This window comes from Aquarana catesbeiana, linkage group LG03 (genome assembly GCF_042186555.1).
Source record: "Aquarana catesbeiana isolate 2022-GZ linkage group LG03, ASM4218655v1, whole genome shotgun sequence".
Classification (NCBI taxonomy): domain Eukaryota; kingdom Metazoa; phylum Chordata; class Amphibia; order Anura; family Ranidae; genus Aquarana; species Aquarana catesbeiana.
In genome coordinates this window covers 560,979,254-560,995,384 of record NC_133326.1, presented here as the reverse complement: position 1 = coordinate 560,995,384, position 16,131 = coordinate 560,979,254, and the positions used below count along the sequence as shown (strand labels likewise).

At 42.7% G+C, this 16,131-nt stretch overlaps 1 protein-coding gene across 1 annotated transcript in view; it reads left to right on the top strand.

The window, feature by feature from the left end:
• Positions 1-16,131, top strand: part of LOC141132855 (aldo-keto reductase family 1 member C1-like) — a 108,777-nt gene that overhangs the window by 80,015 nt on the left and 12,631 nt on the right. Inside the window, exons 6-7 of the mRNA XM_073621776.1 lie at positions 4,885-4,994; positions 7,527-7,692. Of these exons, the coding sequence (XP_073477877.1) occupies positions 4,885-4,994; positions 7,527-7,692 (276 nt within the window). The remainder of the gene's footprint in view (positions 1-4,884; positions 4,995-7,526; positions 7,693-16,131) is intronic.

The window sequence follows — 16,131 nt, the reverse complement described above, 5'->3', positions numbered from 1 at the left end:
CTGTCACGCACTTCCTGTTTTAAGTGAGATCCCAGCGGTCCCTCGAAGCATACATATACTTCGCATTTAGCCGCGTCCGCTAAACGCACACCCTCGGTGTCCCCCGTGGACTTCTTACCCTCCTCAGCCGCCTTGACTGAGCTCTGCGATGATGCCTCTGTGGATGACGTAGCCACCACCATCTGCCCTGCCCCCTCCTGGGGGGACGTCACCGATACCCCTCCCGCTAGCCCCCCAGGCAAGCCCTGGCTGGCCACATCCCCTGATGAAATTATCGAAGATTGCGCAGCTGTCCATGCCGACGCCGGAGAAACAACCCCAGTCGCACTAGACGCCGTGGAAACAACCCCAGTTGCACTTGTCCCCGTGTCGCACCTGGCTAGCACCTCACTGAAACCTGCCATGAACGCTTGTAGCAGTCCATCAACACCAGTCATCCCGGCTACTGTTGCCGGCACCACCGACGGCACCCCTAGCAAGGACCCCCCCCCTCACAGCCGTGTCCTGCAAAGCTATCTCCCGAACAGCACAGTCTTGCCTTATGCCCATCACAGCATCCCCCCCCCCCCCATAGTTCGCTGTCCTTCCTCAGCCACAGAGCCCCCCTTCTCCTGTATCTGTCCCTGTGACAACATTCCTGCACTGACATCTGACACAGACGACATAACAGCAGACACATAAGACACACATGGATGATACTTACCAGGCTGCCCAGACCGCTCAGCCGTCACTCCAGATCCCTGCAGCTGATCATCCTCTCTTCTCCTTGGGCCGGCTTCCCCCCTCTCCTCTCCTTCGTCAGATGCTGACAGTTCTCCCTCCGACCGCTCTACCTCTTCATGTATCACGCCCGTACTGCGCTCCGCTGACAGGCGTCGGCCGATAACGTCACCGGAGGCCGCTGCTCCGTTCTCCCTCGAGTTCCTCCTCCCCCCCTGCGCTCTCTGCCTAGGGCTTGTGACAGAAGCTGTGCGCAGGTCCCGCTGAGCTGTAGTCTCGGCGCCGGCTCCCCTCTGGTAACCTCCGCTTCTCCTGTTAACAGTCCTGGCCGACCCAGGCATCAGGCCGGCACTGGGTGAACGCACTCTCCCCCGCAGGGCTGCTCTAATGGTGGGCATAGCACCCGCAGAGGCAGCCGTATGATCCTGTAAAACTGTAGAAGGGGGGTGAGATTGTGTGGCTGACCCTCTTCTTGCCCCCAGGGGACGCCTGTGATGAGGATTCCTCCCAGCTCCTTTAGCCTGCTGAGAAGGCATTCTCTTGGCTGCTGAAGCTGAAGGGTCCATTACTGGGCTCCCAGCGCGGCGACACCCCCTCAGAGTCATTTCAGGGCTCAAACACTCAGGAGGCCTTGACCTCCTAGCACGTGTAATAGAAGGGGCAGGTGTAGCAATTACCTGCCCCGACTCCGGCAACAGTCCAGACAATTGATCACGTAGCCATTGAGGTCCATTGGCAACCGCCACCACGCGAATCCTGGCCAGCATATTGTCAAGATCCTCCATCTTACTTCAGTTAACTGCCAGACACAGCTAAACACTCAGAGAATCTCCTCTCGGTTGCTGTCCAAATTCCAAGTGATACTGACAGACCAACACCCACCTAGCAACCCATTAGGACCACCCAGCCACACCCTGCCCCACCCTATGATCCTCCAATGGGTACCTCTTATCATATCTCTCCTGATACTTGACCCTCCTACCAACTGTATCACTTTCTTAACAACCCCCACCTTGCTATAGCCTTATAGGGAAAACCCCATCATGCTGGCCCTACTCTTATGCTGTGCTTCAGCTCCAGGCCTATACTAAATATATGAAGTAACACAGGTGTTGGCTGAATAGGGTTACCCCAATTGGGGGACCTCTGTAAAAAATGTAACAAAAAAATATAAAAGTGGTGTAAAAAATGTGTTGAATAGAGTGAAAAGGTAAAGTACAAGAAGAGAGAGGAGAAAGAAAAAAGAAGATGGGGAGGCACAGAAGTATGAAAAAAAAAGAAACAAAAAGAAGAAACAAGAAATAGTGAAAGACCAGATGGTAAGTGAGTGGTGAAAGAGAGTAAATACCTGTTGCAAAATGGATAGGGGCAAAAATGCCATGGTGCCATGTTCCACAAGGAAAAGTGGTGTGACGAAACTACTCTGTACAGGTATCAACTGCAATGTGTGTATATATGCATCAATGAATCCATGTATCTGTAAATATGTCATTCCTTTTTGGAAGGTATACTGTTGTGCAATATTAGGTTCTAATGAAATATTAAAATATTGAGATATAGCAAAATGCATAAAAATTAAATATGTAAATATATGACAATTTGAACCAATTAAAAGCTGTCTTTTACCAAATTTATTTATCTGCTTCCGTGTGCCTCATGTAAAGTCCCGCCCCTTGTTCTCCTTTAAATTTCTTGTCAAATGAAGTTTATTGAGTATACAATGTTATAAAGATACATAAAGTAAGTTTACAAGGATCTATAAAGTAAGCTCATTGTTTTACAGTAGGGTTTATATAGGTAAATATCATGAAATTTCAAATATTAAACATTGGGTTCACGTAAACCTAAATTAAAGATATATATCATTTCCTTAGTTACTTTTGTAGGTATTTAAATTAATTATACCTACTATACATATTGTTTACAAGTAGAGTGTATATAGGTCAAATAAATTCTGATAATGAGCTTTAATCGTAAGGTGGAGAAAAGGAAAGAGAAAGAAGAAAAAGGGTTGAAAGGTAGAGGTATGGTCCACAAGGTTGTCCCGCTCGTCAGTTTATTATTCTTTTTAGTTCTCTTTGAAGCCTTAGAATGGGTGTCTCTGTAAGTCATTTAATCTGCTACCATGGCAACAGGACAGAGTCATTGAAGTTTGACAGGAACTGTTGTTTTATCCAAGGATGCCAAAGTTTTTCAAATTTTGGAATTTGATTTTGATCGGTGGCTACCATCTTAGCATGGGACATTGTATTATTCATTCTGTGAATTGTTTCTGCTAGTACCAATGTAGGAGATTTCCATGCCTTGGCCACTGTTTGTTTTGCAGCCGTTATTAGTTGGATCATAAGTTTGAATTGAGAGAGTGTTAACCATTCCGGTTTTAGATTAAGTAAAGTTAAATATGGATCTGGTTGTATTATTTTTTTAAATATTTTAGATGCAATCACGAAGACTTCCTTCCAGAAGGTTTGGATTACTGGGCATGTCCACCATATGTGTAAATATGTGCCTATTTCTGGGCATCCTCAAACAAAGAGCTGAGGTATTAGGTGAATATTTTGCCACTCTAGCGGGTACAAGGTACCAGCGAGTTAGGACTTCATAATTTGTCTCCAGTGCTAAGATGTTGGGTGAAGATGACTTAGATGTGAGCCATATGTTAGACCAGTCCGTGTCTTCTAAAGTTCGTCCCAGGTCCTCCTCCCACCTCTGAACGTAAGAGGGTCTATTAAGATTTGCTACTCCATATAATTGCTTATAAAGTGATGAAATTGTACCTTTAGCATATGGATCTTTTTGTACAGATTGATTCAAAAATGGATAATTGGGATAATGGTGTATCCCCCTTTAGGAATGGTGTATAGAAATTTTTGATTTGGAGATATCTAAATATCTCAGAGTTTGGTAGATCATATTTTTCTCTAAGCGATGGGAATGAAAGGAATGATTTAGATGCTATGAAGTCATTTAGTGTCTGAATGCCTGATGTTGTCCAAGCTTTAAAAGAATTTGGGTAGATCCATGCCGGATAAAAGGCCGGATTTCTGATAAAAGAAAGGAGAGGATTGTGTGGAGATTGTAACTGATATTTGGTTTTTAGTTTATCCCAGAGAGATAAGAAGTGTTTAGTTATGGGATTATGAATTTTAAAGCGGTCTTTAGGATCAAGCCATAATAAATTTGATATTAATAGAGGGTCATTTTCTGAAGCCTCTATAAATACCCATAATGGGATTTCCTGTTTTGCATGGTATTTGGACAGACTGGCCAAATGTACTGCTCTGTAGTAGTTAGTAAAATTAGGGTATCCCAGGCCTCCTTTATTTTTGGGAAGATGTAGTGTGTGTATAGGTATACGTGGTTTAGAAGAGCCCCATATAAACGAAGTTGCTCTTTTTTGTACTATTCTCAAAAAATAGGAAGGAATTGGAATAGGGAGGACTCTGAATAGATAAAGCAATTTGGGTAGAATAGTCATTTTGATTGCATTAATCTTCCCTATCCAGGATAAAGGAAGTTGCGACCATTGTTTTATTAGATTTGTGATCTGTCTTAATACAGGAGGATAATTAGTTGAGAATAAGTCAGAATGAGATGCTGTTAAATGAATTCCAAGATATGGGATTGATTTTTCTGCCCATGTGAATGGGAGTGCAGCCCTAGCCGGGATCAATTCCATGTTTGTGAGTGAAATATTAAGCACTAGGCATTTGCTCTCCTTTAAATTTCAACTAGCCAGCCATATTCTCTGACCCCATGAACAGGAGTAAGCATTATAGCTAGGTAATTTTATATTGGCTGCTGAGCAACTTCTTTCAAATGCCAGTGAAGTTTCTCATTTATTCAGGTCAGGGTATAGCAAGTAGAAGTGGGTTCCATTCAGCTGGACCTGTTCAAGATGTTTCACTATCCAAGTTTCCTCAACACCCCCCCCTTTCCACGCAAAAAAATAAGATTAAAAAAAGATGATTGCCTTGGTACTGTTGTCCAATGCTTCCAAGTGGCACTACAGAAGTCATTGCACCTCACCAATGCCTTTTGTCAATGCTGGGTGCTTGAAATACTGTAAGAATGCTCTCTTACTACTGCTTGCATACTGAAATATGTTTTTAGCATGGAGTTCTTCTTAACCAGTTTCTCCTTAACCAATGTTTCTCTCTGTAGGTGGAGTGTCATATATACCTCAATCAGGGTAAAATGTTAGAATTCTGCAAATCCAAAGACATTGTACTGGTCGGGTACAGTGTCCTGGGATCTAGTAGAGCTGAGGGCTGGTAAGTGCAGATGTAACAAATTAAGAACGTAGGTCATACCTTATACTCCCCAGAGAGTCCTTTCCCAGATGCAGACTCATGTGGACCAATATCTGCTGTTTGACAGCTAAGGTTCTGTTTTGTGAGTCTTAGATGCTATCATCAACTAATTCAGCTATAATCAGCCAAAATAGCTGTCCCTCGACAGGGTCTCCAAAAATGTGAACAAACACTGATGTTTTACTATTACTCTGGCTGTCAGAGAAACAAATCTTTTACCCAGAAACACTGGAAAAAATATATATATCTATATACACCCTGTTCCAAATTATTATGCAAATTCTATTTCAGTGTCACAAAGATTAAATATTTTGTTTTTCAGTTTAACTCATGGATGGCATTGTGTCTCAGGGCTCTTTTGATCACTGAAAGCAATCTCGGACACCTATGATAATTAGATTGCCAGGTGAGCCCAATAAAGGAAAAACTACTAAAGGAGGGTGTTCCACATTATTAAGCAGAGCACCATTTTCAAGCAATATGGGGAAGAAACAGGATCTCTCTGCTGCCGAAAAGAGTGAAATAGTTCAATGCCTTGGACGAGGTATGAAAACATTAGATATTTCACGAAAACATAAGCGTGATCATTGCACTATTAAGAGATTTGTGGCTGATTCAGAGCACAGACGGGTTTCGTGCAGATAAAGGCACATTGAGGAAGATTTCTGCCAGATCCATGCATCGGATCAAGAGAGCAGCTGCTAAAACACCATTACATAGCAGCAAACAGATATTTGAAGCTGCCGTTGTCTCTGGAGTCCCATGGACATCAAGGTGTAGAGTCCTCCAGAGTCTTGCAACTGTGCATAAACCTTCCATTCGGTCACCACTAACCAATGCTCACAAGCAGAAACGGCCGTGTTGGGCAGAAAAATACATGAAGACTAATTTTCAAACAGTCCTGTTCACTGATGAGTGCCGTGCAACCCTGGATGGTCCAGATTGAGGGAGTAGTGCGTGGTTGGTGGACAGCCACCCTGTTCCAACAAGGCAGTGACGTCAGCAAGGCAGTGGTGGAGTCATGTTTTGGGCCAAAATCATGGGAAGAGAGCTGGTCGGCCCCTTTAGGGTCCAAGAAGGTGTAAAGATGACCTCTGCAAAGTATGTGGAGTTCCTGACTGACCACTTCCTGCCCTGGTACAGAAGGAAGAACTAGGCTTTCCGTAATAAAATCATCTTCATGCATGACAATGCACCATCTCATGCTGCAAAGAATACCTCTGCATCAATGGCTGCTATGGGGATAAAAGGAGAGAAAGTCATGGTGTGGCCTCCATCCTCCCCTGACCTCAATCCTATTGAGAACCTTTGGAGCATCCTCGAACAAAAGATCTATGAGGGTGGAAGGCAGTTTACATCCAAACAGCAGCTCTGGGAGGCTATTCTGACATCTTGCAAACAAATTCAAGCAGAAACTGTCCAAAAACTCACAAGTTCAATGGATGCAAGATTTGTGAAGCTGCTATCAAATAAGGGGTCCTATGTTAAAATGGAACGTGACCTGTTAAAATGTTTAAAAAGTTAAAATGTTGTTCAAAGTTTGATTGAAATAGCTTTTGATTTCAATAAATATGCTGCAAACACAACAAATGACCATTTTCAGTTCTTTACAACCTATAAAGTGTTTTGAAACTTACTGTGCGTAATAATTTGGAACAGTGCATTGTAAGTTTTTTATTTTGAAAAAAAAGACTGTTATCATTAGGAGGTTTGTTCAATAAAATTTGAATTGTACTCTTAATGTACTCTTAATAGTTGATAACATGCTGACTGTTGTTTACATCAATTATTTAGGTAAATGAGAAAAATAACATTGGCATAATAATTTGGAACAGGGTGTATATCTAGATATATATAATCCCCTCCCCCCCCCCATGTTTAACCCTATATTCCTTTTATTATCCACTTTTTTTTTAGAATAGTTCCTCAATATCAATTCCTTACACTTCCTTTTTTTTTTTTTTTTTTTTTTTTTTAATTCTTACACACAAATACAGTATAGAGTATATTGTGAAGATATGGGAATCCTAGCAATTTTTATTTTTGCACAGAAATAAATGTCATTTTTTCTGAAGTTAAATTTAGGTTGGTTTTATGTGGTCAGCTTAGATAAGTTCTTTAGCAATGTCATCCAGTTGGGGTCTTTCACGCTGGCGGACTCCACAAGCGTATCCGCCTGCTCAGCAGGGGATCTCTCTCTCTTCTGCAGAGCGGACACAGACACAGCCTGCTTTCCTCTGAGTGGTTGGAGGTCTGTTTACATCCAACTGTCATCTGTTTTTAGCGGATGGGATAGGATTTTGGTGGGTGTAAACGAACGCATGTCCGTTTACATCCTCTGCTTCATAGAGAGCAATGGATGGTCTGACCGTCATGTTCGCTTGTCAGTTTTTTAGTCCACCTGTGTGAAAAGGGCCTAATGGTTTGGATTAACTTCGATACTGATAGTAAAAGATTGGGAAGTAAATAAGCTTCTTGTTTTTTCTCTAAAAGGGTAAACCAAAATGCTCCCCAAATGCTGGAAGATCCCGTACTCAAAGAAGTTGCGAAGCAGATTGGACGAACAGTGGCACAAGTGGCTATGCGTTATCTGTTGCAGAGAGGGATTGTCATTGTCGCAAAGAGCTTCACCCCAGAGAGAATCAGACAGAACTTCCAGGTGACTCGCAGAGTTAACCATGCAGAAATATCAGACACTAAACACTACACTACACTACAAAAGTAGGGTACTCCTTAAACAAATGTCCATACAACAAAAATGTAATAAAATGGACAAATTCCTTATTATGAATAACAAACACTATACAAGTACAAAGAATCCCACAAATATAACCCACAGCATAAACTCATGAAAAAAAAAGATAAATACCATGCTGCCGGTCCCTTTTTATCAAGAGCATTACCTAGTAGCCAATTCAAATTGTGTCCTGAGGTAAACAGACCTTAGGTCAGTGGACATTTTGAATAATATACCTTGTGTATAGAACAAAATATTAGCAAAAGTAGGTACAAAGGCGAACATGCTAAATCCCACTAATGAAAAAATGAAATGTAACTGAATCAAAATAAACTAATACAATAAAGCTAAAATTGTTAAAAAGGAAAACTGCGCTATTTTCTAAAGGACCAAGCTGCAACCCAAGGTGTTATACGACACCAAACAGAAATAGAAACAAGATGAAACTGCGCTAAGAATAAATTCTGTAAAAACAAACCATTGGAATTAGGCCAATGTGTGTAACAATAGTGAAGGTAAAGGCAACTCTGTAGTGGTGGAGGCAGGTAAACCCCAATGGTAATACCAAGTGAATAAAACACAAAAATGATAATAACAAAAATAGGTGTATATAAATATGGGTTAATAAAACCCAATAACTAAATTTAATAACAAAAATGAAGTGATAAATATGAAAAATTATGAATCATGATGATAAAAAACAAAGGTGAGTCCATATATCATATGAAATCAAATAGAGAAAACAACAAAATAGTCCATGCACAATGTGTATACTTGATCACGGTAAGAGGAAATCAAATCAAACCACCACAGAATCGTTCAGGAAATAGGAAAGATGCCTCCACCTACAGACACATTGCCACTTACCGGAACTATGTGGTCCCTTATGACAGGGGACCCGGGACATACAGCTCCTCACTTCCATCAGCGGTAAGGAGCTGGAGGGAGCGGCGTGGTGACGTCACCGCGTACTGCGCCAGTCTCAAAGTAATGGGGGGTTGTCGAGAACCGGCCGGCTCAATTGTTTTCTGTTTGTGCATTTTATTCCACGATCTTGTAAGTGTCCACTCGTTCTTTCTATTATTAAATTTTGTAAGGTTTTACACTATGGGAGCATTCTTTTGTTTTCTTGGGGATATCATCTAACTGCATTGTGATCACCACTGCTGGATGTGAGGAGCTGTATGTCTGCTATTGAGACCCCAGGCTGGGTTATTAGCCACTCCCGCTCCCGGATCCTCTGTCATAAGGGACCACATAGTTCCGGTAAGCGGCAGTGTGTCTGTAGGTGGAGGCATCTTTCCTATTCCCTGCACGATTCTGTGGTGGTTTGATTTGATTTCCTTTCACCGTAATCAAGTATACACATTGTGCATAGACTATTTTGTTGTTTCCTCCATTTGATTTCATATGATATATGGACTCACCTTTTATTGTTTTTTTATCATCATGATTCATCATTTTTCATATTTATCACTTCATTTTTTGTTATTAATTTAGTTATTGGGTTTTATTAACCCATCTTTATATACACCTATTTTAGTTATTATCATTTTTGTGTTTCATTCACTTGGTATTACCATTGGGGTTTACCTGCCTCCCCACTACAGAGTTGCCTTTACCGTTCACTATTGTTACATACATTGGCCTAATTCCAATGGTTTGTTTTTACAATAAAGCTAAAGCTGTCTGTACAGGAGACACTGTGTATCCCAGAATATTCCATAATAACAGGTCAAATAGCGACTGGTGCCTAAACACTCTACACATATTGGGGCTTATGCATAAAATAGGGTTTTTTGGGGATTTTGTGGTGTTTTACACTGTTGGTTACATACAGTGGGGAGAATAAGTATTTGATACACTGACGATTTTGCAGGTTTTTCTACTTACAAAGCATGTAGAGATCTGTAATCTTTATTATAGGTATTCTTCAACTGTGAGAGACGGAATCTAAAACAAAAATCCAGAAAATAACATTGTATGATTTTTTTTTTTTTTTTTTTTTACAATTTTTTGTTTACAATTTTTTATTGGAAGATTCATTGACCTACATAGAATGGTACACATACAAAAAGAAACCTATGTAAATGTTACAGGTAAACGCAATTGTAGTTTCAATACAGAAACATCAACTACAACACCAAACTCTGTGAATATTGCATACAGTGTGGTAGACAAAACATATGAGATCAGAAGGGGACATCCCAGCGCTCCCATTTCCTGTCAGAAAAGAGGTGAATATTGTCATACAGGGTGTGGTGGATGCGTTCAGAGAGCTTGATTGTTTCCATTCTGGCCAGAACCTGAGGCCAGGATAACGAGGAGGAACGCCAGTTCAGGATCATCATCTAGTGGATGGCTACAAACATTGTGTGTATTAGTCTTTGACAACGAACCAGAACATCTGGTACTGCACATCTGTACTGTCAAAGTGAGAAGGTGACCCGCTATCTTGGAGACTCTCTCATGGCCGCCTGTTGCCATAGTGGCTTGAGGTGTTTGCAACTCCAAAAGATGTGGAGGAAGGAACCGGGTTCATGGCAGCCACGAAAGTACAGGGGAGATACAGTCGGGTAGATGGTGTGAAGCTTAGTGGGCATCATGTACCATCTGGTATGCAATTTAATAGCAGTTTCACGGGTAGACATAGATCTTGAGATCTTAAACATATTTTCTAACATCTCCTCCCACTCGGGGGGTGGCGGGCGGGGGACGTGAGATTAGTTTCTAATTCCCATCTAGTCATTGGGTTAGTCTTATGTACTAAGAATGCTTCATCAAAATATCTGTATATGCGTGAGACAACTCCTTTCTCCCTAGATGTGTGTTCACAGATAAGTTCAAACTTAGTATGCTGAGCACGGGATGATAACGAACCTCTACTACAGTAGAAGTGTGGTATTTGAAGATAACGGTAGTGCTCAGATGGCGCTATATCATATGCAGTGTGGAGTTGGGCAAATGATTTAAAGTGTGTGCCATCTTTGAAGGCTGCAAAAAAGGTTAGGCCTTTGGAACTCCATGTGGCCACGCTGTCCCTATATCTGAAGGCTGGGGGAAAGGCGGGGTCTCCTATAAAGGAGTAAAGAGGTGCCAGAGGGGAGGCTAATTTGAATTTACCATGGTAGAGGGACCATAGATACAGGGAATGACCTGTGATATTGTTAAGAGGAGTTATATTACACACTCTAATGGAGCTGGACCACAGCAGCCCAGGGAGGTAGTATGGGAATACTGTGTGCATTTCAAAGCGTAGCCAAGGGTTATCTACCACTGGGGCATGCCATTGGGCTGTCTGGGTGAGTCTGGCGGCCAGATAATAACACCACAAGTGAGGGAGGCCTAAACCTCCAAGGGGATGGGGTCCGTATAATAAAGATTTATTAAATCTTGGGTGTTTGGCATGCCATACAAATGTATTTATATCTCTTTGAATGGATTCTATATAGGATTCAGAGACGTAGATGGGAAGCGTTCTAAAAAAACCCTGTAATTTAGGCAAAATCGCCATTTTAATGGCTGTGATTCTACCTAAAATGGATATGCGGTACGAGGACCAGGTCTTTGAGAGGGTTCTTATATGGGCAACCATCGGGCTATAGTTCAGATGAAAAAGGTCTCGGAAGGTAGGAGTTTGTTGAATTCCCAAATAGCGGAATGCCTGTGTGCACCAGGAGAAGTCAAAGTGCTGTTGTAGGGAATTGGCTAAATCACATTGTATGATTTTTAAAAAATGATTTTGCATTTTATTGCATGACATAAGTATTTAATACATCAGAAAAGCAGAACTTAATATTTGGTACAGAAACCTTTGTTTGCAATTACAGAGAGCATACGTTTCCTGTAGTTCTTGACCAGGTTTGCACACACTTTTTGGCCCACTCCTCTATACTGACCTTCTCCTGATCCTTCAGGTTTCGGGGCTGTCGCTGTTGCCCTGGCTGTGTGTTTTGGGTCATTGTTATGCTGGAAGACCCAGCCACGACCCATCCTCAATGCTCTTACTGAGGGAAGGAGGTTGTTGGCCAAGATCTTGCGATACATGGCCCCATCCATCCTCCCCTTAATGCGGTGCAGTCGTCCTGTACCCTTTGCAGAAAAGCAGCCCCAAAGAATGATGTTTTCACCTCCATACTTCATGGTTGGGATGGTGTTCTTGGGGTTGTACTCATCCTTCCTCCAAACACGGCGAGTGGAGTTTGGACCAAAAAGCTCTATTTTTGTCTCATCAGACCACATGTCCTTCTCCCATTCCTCCTCTGGATCATCCAGATGGTCATTGGCAAACTTCAGACGGGCCTGGATATGCGCTGGCTTGAGCAGGGGGACCTTGCGTGCGCTGCAGGATTTTAATCCATGACGGCGTAGTGTGTTACTAATGGTTTTCTTTGAGACTGTGGTCCCAGCTGGCTTCAGGTCAATGACCAGGTCCTGCTGTGTAGTTCTGGGCTGATCCCTCTTCCTCATATTGATGCCCCACGAGGTGAGATCTTGCATCCCAAACCAAGGGAGATTGATCGTCATCTTGAACTTCTTCCATTTTCTAATAATTGCTCCAATATTTGTTGCCTTCTCACCAAGCTGCTTGCCTATTGTCCTGTAGCCCATCCCAGCCTTGTGCAGGTCTACAATTTTATCCCTGATGTCCTTACACTCTCTGGTCTTGGCCATTGTGGAGAGGTTGGGGTCTGTTTGATTGTGTGGACAGGTGTCTTTTATACAGGTAACCCGTTCAAACAGATGCAGTTAATACAGGTAATGAGTGGAGAACAGGGCTTCTTAAAGAAAAAATAACAGGTCTCCCTATGCCCTGTACACACGATAAGATTTTCCGACAACAAAATCCATGTTTTTTTTCCGACGGATGTTGGCTCAGACATGTCTTGCATACACAGGGTCACACAAATCTTGTCTGAAATTCCGAACGTCAAGAACACGGCGACGTACAACACGTACAACGAGCCGAGAAAAATGAAGTTCAATAGCCAGTGCGGCTCTTCTGCTTGATTCCGAGCATGCATGGAACTTTGTGCGTCAGAATTGTGTACACACGATCGGAATTTACGACAACAGATTTTGTCGGAAAATTTGAGATCCAGATCTCAAATTTTGTGTGTCGGAAATTCCGATGGAAAATGTCCGATGGAGCCTACACACGATCGGAATTTATGACAACAAGCTCCCATTGAACATTTTCCGGAGGAAAATCCTATCGTGTGTACGGGGCATTACTGATTGGTAGGTGATCAAATACTTATGTCATGCAATAAAATGCAAATTCATTTTTTAAAAATCATACAATGTGATTTTATGCATTCCGTCTCTCACAGTTTAAGAGTACCTATGATAAAAATTACAGACCTTTACATGCTTTGTAAGTAGGAAACCTGCAAAATCGTCAGTGTATCAAATACTTGTTCTCCCCACTGTATGTGGGAGACTTTGCACACGTACAGTGTTTGTTATTCTAATATAGAATTGTTCTTTTTTATACAGTTCTGATATATTCATTTTGTGGTGAGGGTATTTGTTTAGGGGGTACCCTATTTTTTTGTCTAGTGTCTTATTGGTATCCCCCCTGTTTGCACACTTGATTATGCTGATTTTCACTTTAAGCATCCAGAAATATATTGATAGTCTATAAGAAATCCTTGTTAACGCCCAGTTCCCTCTAAGACCTCTTTCACACTGGGGTGGTACTCAGGCGCTTTAGCGCTGGAAATAGCCTCTGCTAAGCACCTGAAATCCGCCTCCCATTCATTCAAGTGTGACTTTTCACACTCGGGCGGGGCAGTAGCGGGACGTTACAAAAAGTCCTGCAAGCAGCATCTTTGGGGCAGGTTGCCCTGCCCGTTGGAATGAATGAGTAGCGCTTCCGAGTTGCCTGAAAAGCATTGCAACACGTGAGTTTTTAACCCCTTCTTTGGGGTTAAAAGCGCCCCGCTAGCGGCCAAAAAGCGTTGCTTAAACAGCGGTAAAGTGTCGCTAAAAGGAACGCTGTCACGGCCCCAGTGTAAAAGGGGTCTAAATAATTGTTTTGTTTTGGAGAGAGCATGGAAGGATTAGAACCTCTGTCAGGTTTATAGTATTCTGTGTGTCTATTGGTGAGATTTGCCCGACAGACAGACAGACAGATGAGTAATCTCTGCCACATGGACAACAAAGGCATGTTTGCTAGAATGAGGAAGGATTAGAATTTTAGGTAAAGTTTATATTGTTGCCTGTGCCTTCCTGCCATGGTAACAGCCCTCCTAATTGTATGGGTGTAACAGAAACAGTACAGGAATATCTTATCATGGGGTCAGACATAAAGAAAAACCTGACAGAAATGTTAACTTGTCCTGTCCAAAAACGAAATAAATTGAGCTTAAAAAACGTTTGCAGCACATTTCAGGGCATGTTGGACCATTGGTATCAGCCAAAAAAATAACGGTAATAATAACTGTAAGCGCATATACAGAAAATGCATACAATACTGGGGATATATAAGATTAGCCAGGCATAAAGTCCATGGCCATCGTAGTGGCAGTTCAGGGGTTAATTAAGTCTCTGACTGTTCAGGATATGAAGAGCTGGCTAGTGGGGTGGTTGGTGCTAAAGGCGGCTGCTGTCCTCAGAGCTGGCTCTGTGGTATTGCAAGAGGGGGTGGAGAAAGGAAGGGCCACCTGAGTGCAGTATTAGTATGAAAGTTTTAATGACACATAAAAAAAAAAACCCACTTACAAGAAGGACATGTTAAAAGGCTCATCTGTGAGTAGACAGTCTGTGCATGTTCCTCGAGCTCCAGTCCGGAAGGTGCATCAGCGTTGTGTGGGCTGCAGGTGGAAGCTTGTGGCTGGTAGCTCTTATCCAGCCTCCAGAACCCTCCCTCGGTGTCAGCCCTCCCCCTGGAGTGTACCCGGAAGCTGTTAGATGACCTGTGATGTCACGCACATCCTCCGTGCGCTCCACGCCGGTCCCAGCTTCTCCCTGGTGGCCACAGGAAGAGCTACCAGCCACAATCTTCCACCTGCAGCCCTACAACGCTGATGCACCTTCCAGACTGGAGCTAGAGGAACATACACAGACTGCCTACTCACAGATGAGCCTTTTAACATGTCCTTCTTGTAAGTGTTTTTTTTTGTTTTTGTGTCATTAAAACTTTCATACTAATACTGCACTCAGGTGGCGCTTCCTTTCTCCACCCCCCATTGGTATCAGCCGGTGTTCCTCTCCAAAGGATCTTGCAGTTCCCACCATAGTCCTAGGTTAATTGACTTTGGACGTAATTGGCCCTATCACTAAGCATTGAAATTAAGAGGAAGTTGGAGCTGTTGTTGCGAATCCTCACAGTCATGGGAGAGCAAACAGTCATGGGAGAGCAAACAGTCATGGGAGAGCCTCAAATGGGGTTGGAGGACCCTAAATGCTGGAGGTAAATCCTACTAAAAACTGGGTGCCCTTTATGCCAGGGCCACGGGCAAAATGATGCTTAAACAGTATTTATATTTTACAGGTGCGGTATTATAAAAGCTCTGCAATGTCTTCATTGCCTCTCCCTTGGGGTTTTTTTCCTGTCTTTTTATATGCAGTGCAATCACCATGCACTGGCGTTAAAGATCTTGGAGGTCTGCAGTTGGGAGGCCTTCTCTCCCTCTCTCTCTGCAGTCCTGCCAGATAGAGGACTTACCTCAGATTCTGACTGAGTCCCCTGTCTGCCTCTGGATGTACTGTCCTGGCTCCCCTGCTATGTGGTGTACTTCTGTGGGTTTGACAGTCTGACTGTTTTTTGTCTCAGACTCTGACTGTGTCTGCTGTCTGCCTTTGAAAAGGCTGCCTGAGCTCACCTGCGGCTGCTTCTGATGTGAGTGGATGAAGGCAGATGGGTCTTAAAGAGACAGTATACCTGTTTTTTGGTGAGAGGTAATATGATTTTCTCCATATATATTTTGTGCAAATATGAGCTTGTCACACCTGTTGGTGGCACAGAAGATTAGAAAAGGTAGGAGGGGGCAACGTGGGACATGTTGTCTTAAAAGAGTGCTCAAGGAAATTATGCAAATTAAGTTGTTTTGCATTATTTTAGGAGCAGAAACCCTAAACGCAAACGCTCCAAAAAACTTAAGACACGCCAACGATCATCTTATCCTGACCAGGAAGATGACACGTAACAGGTTGTCACATTCATTAAGCATGTGGTCAATACACTCTAAAGGAGTTGTTTCCACTTACCCTGTGAAGGGACAGGATCCAGAAAAATGGCCAAGCACCCAATTTGGCACTGGCTCACGTATTTATGCCAGCATGATAGGAAATGCCTCACCCAGCTCAGAGTGCATTTTGTGCCTGCATGCAGTCTGCAGTGGCAGAGAAATGAAA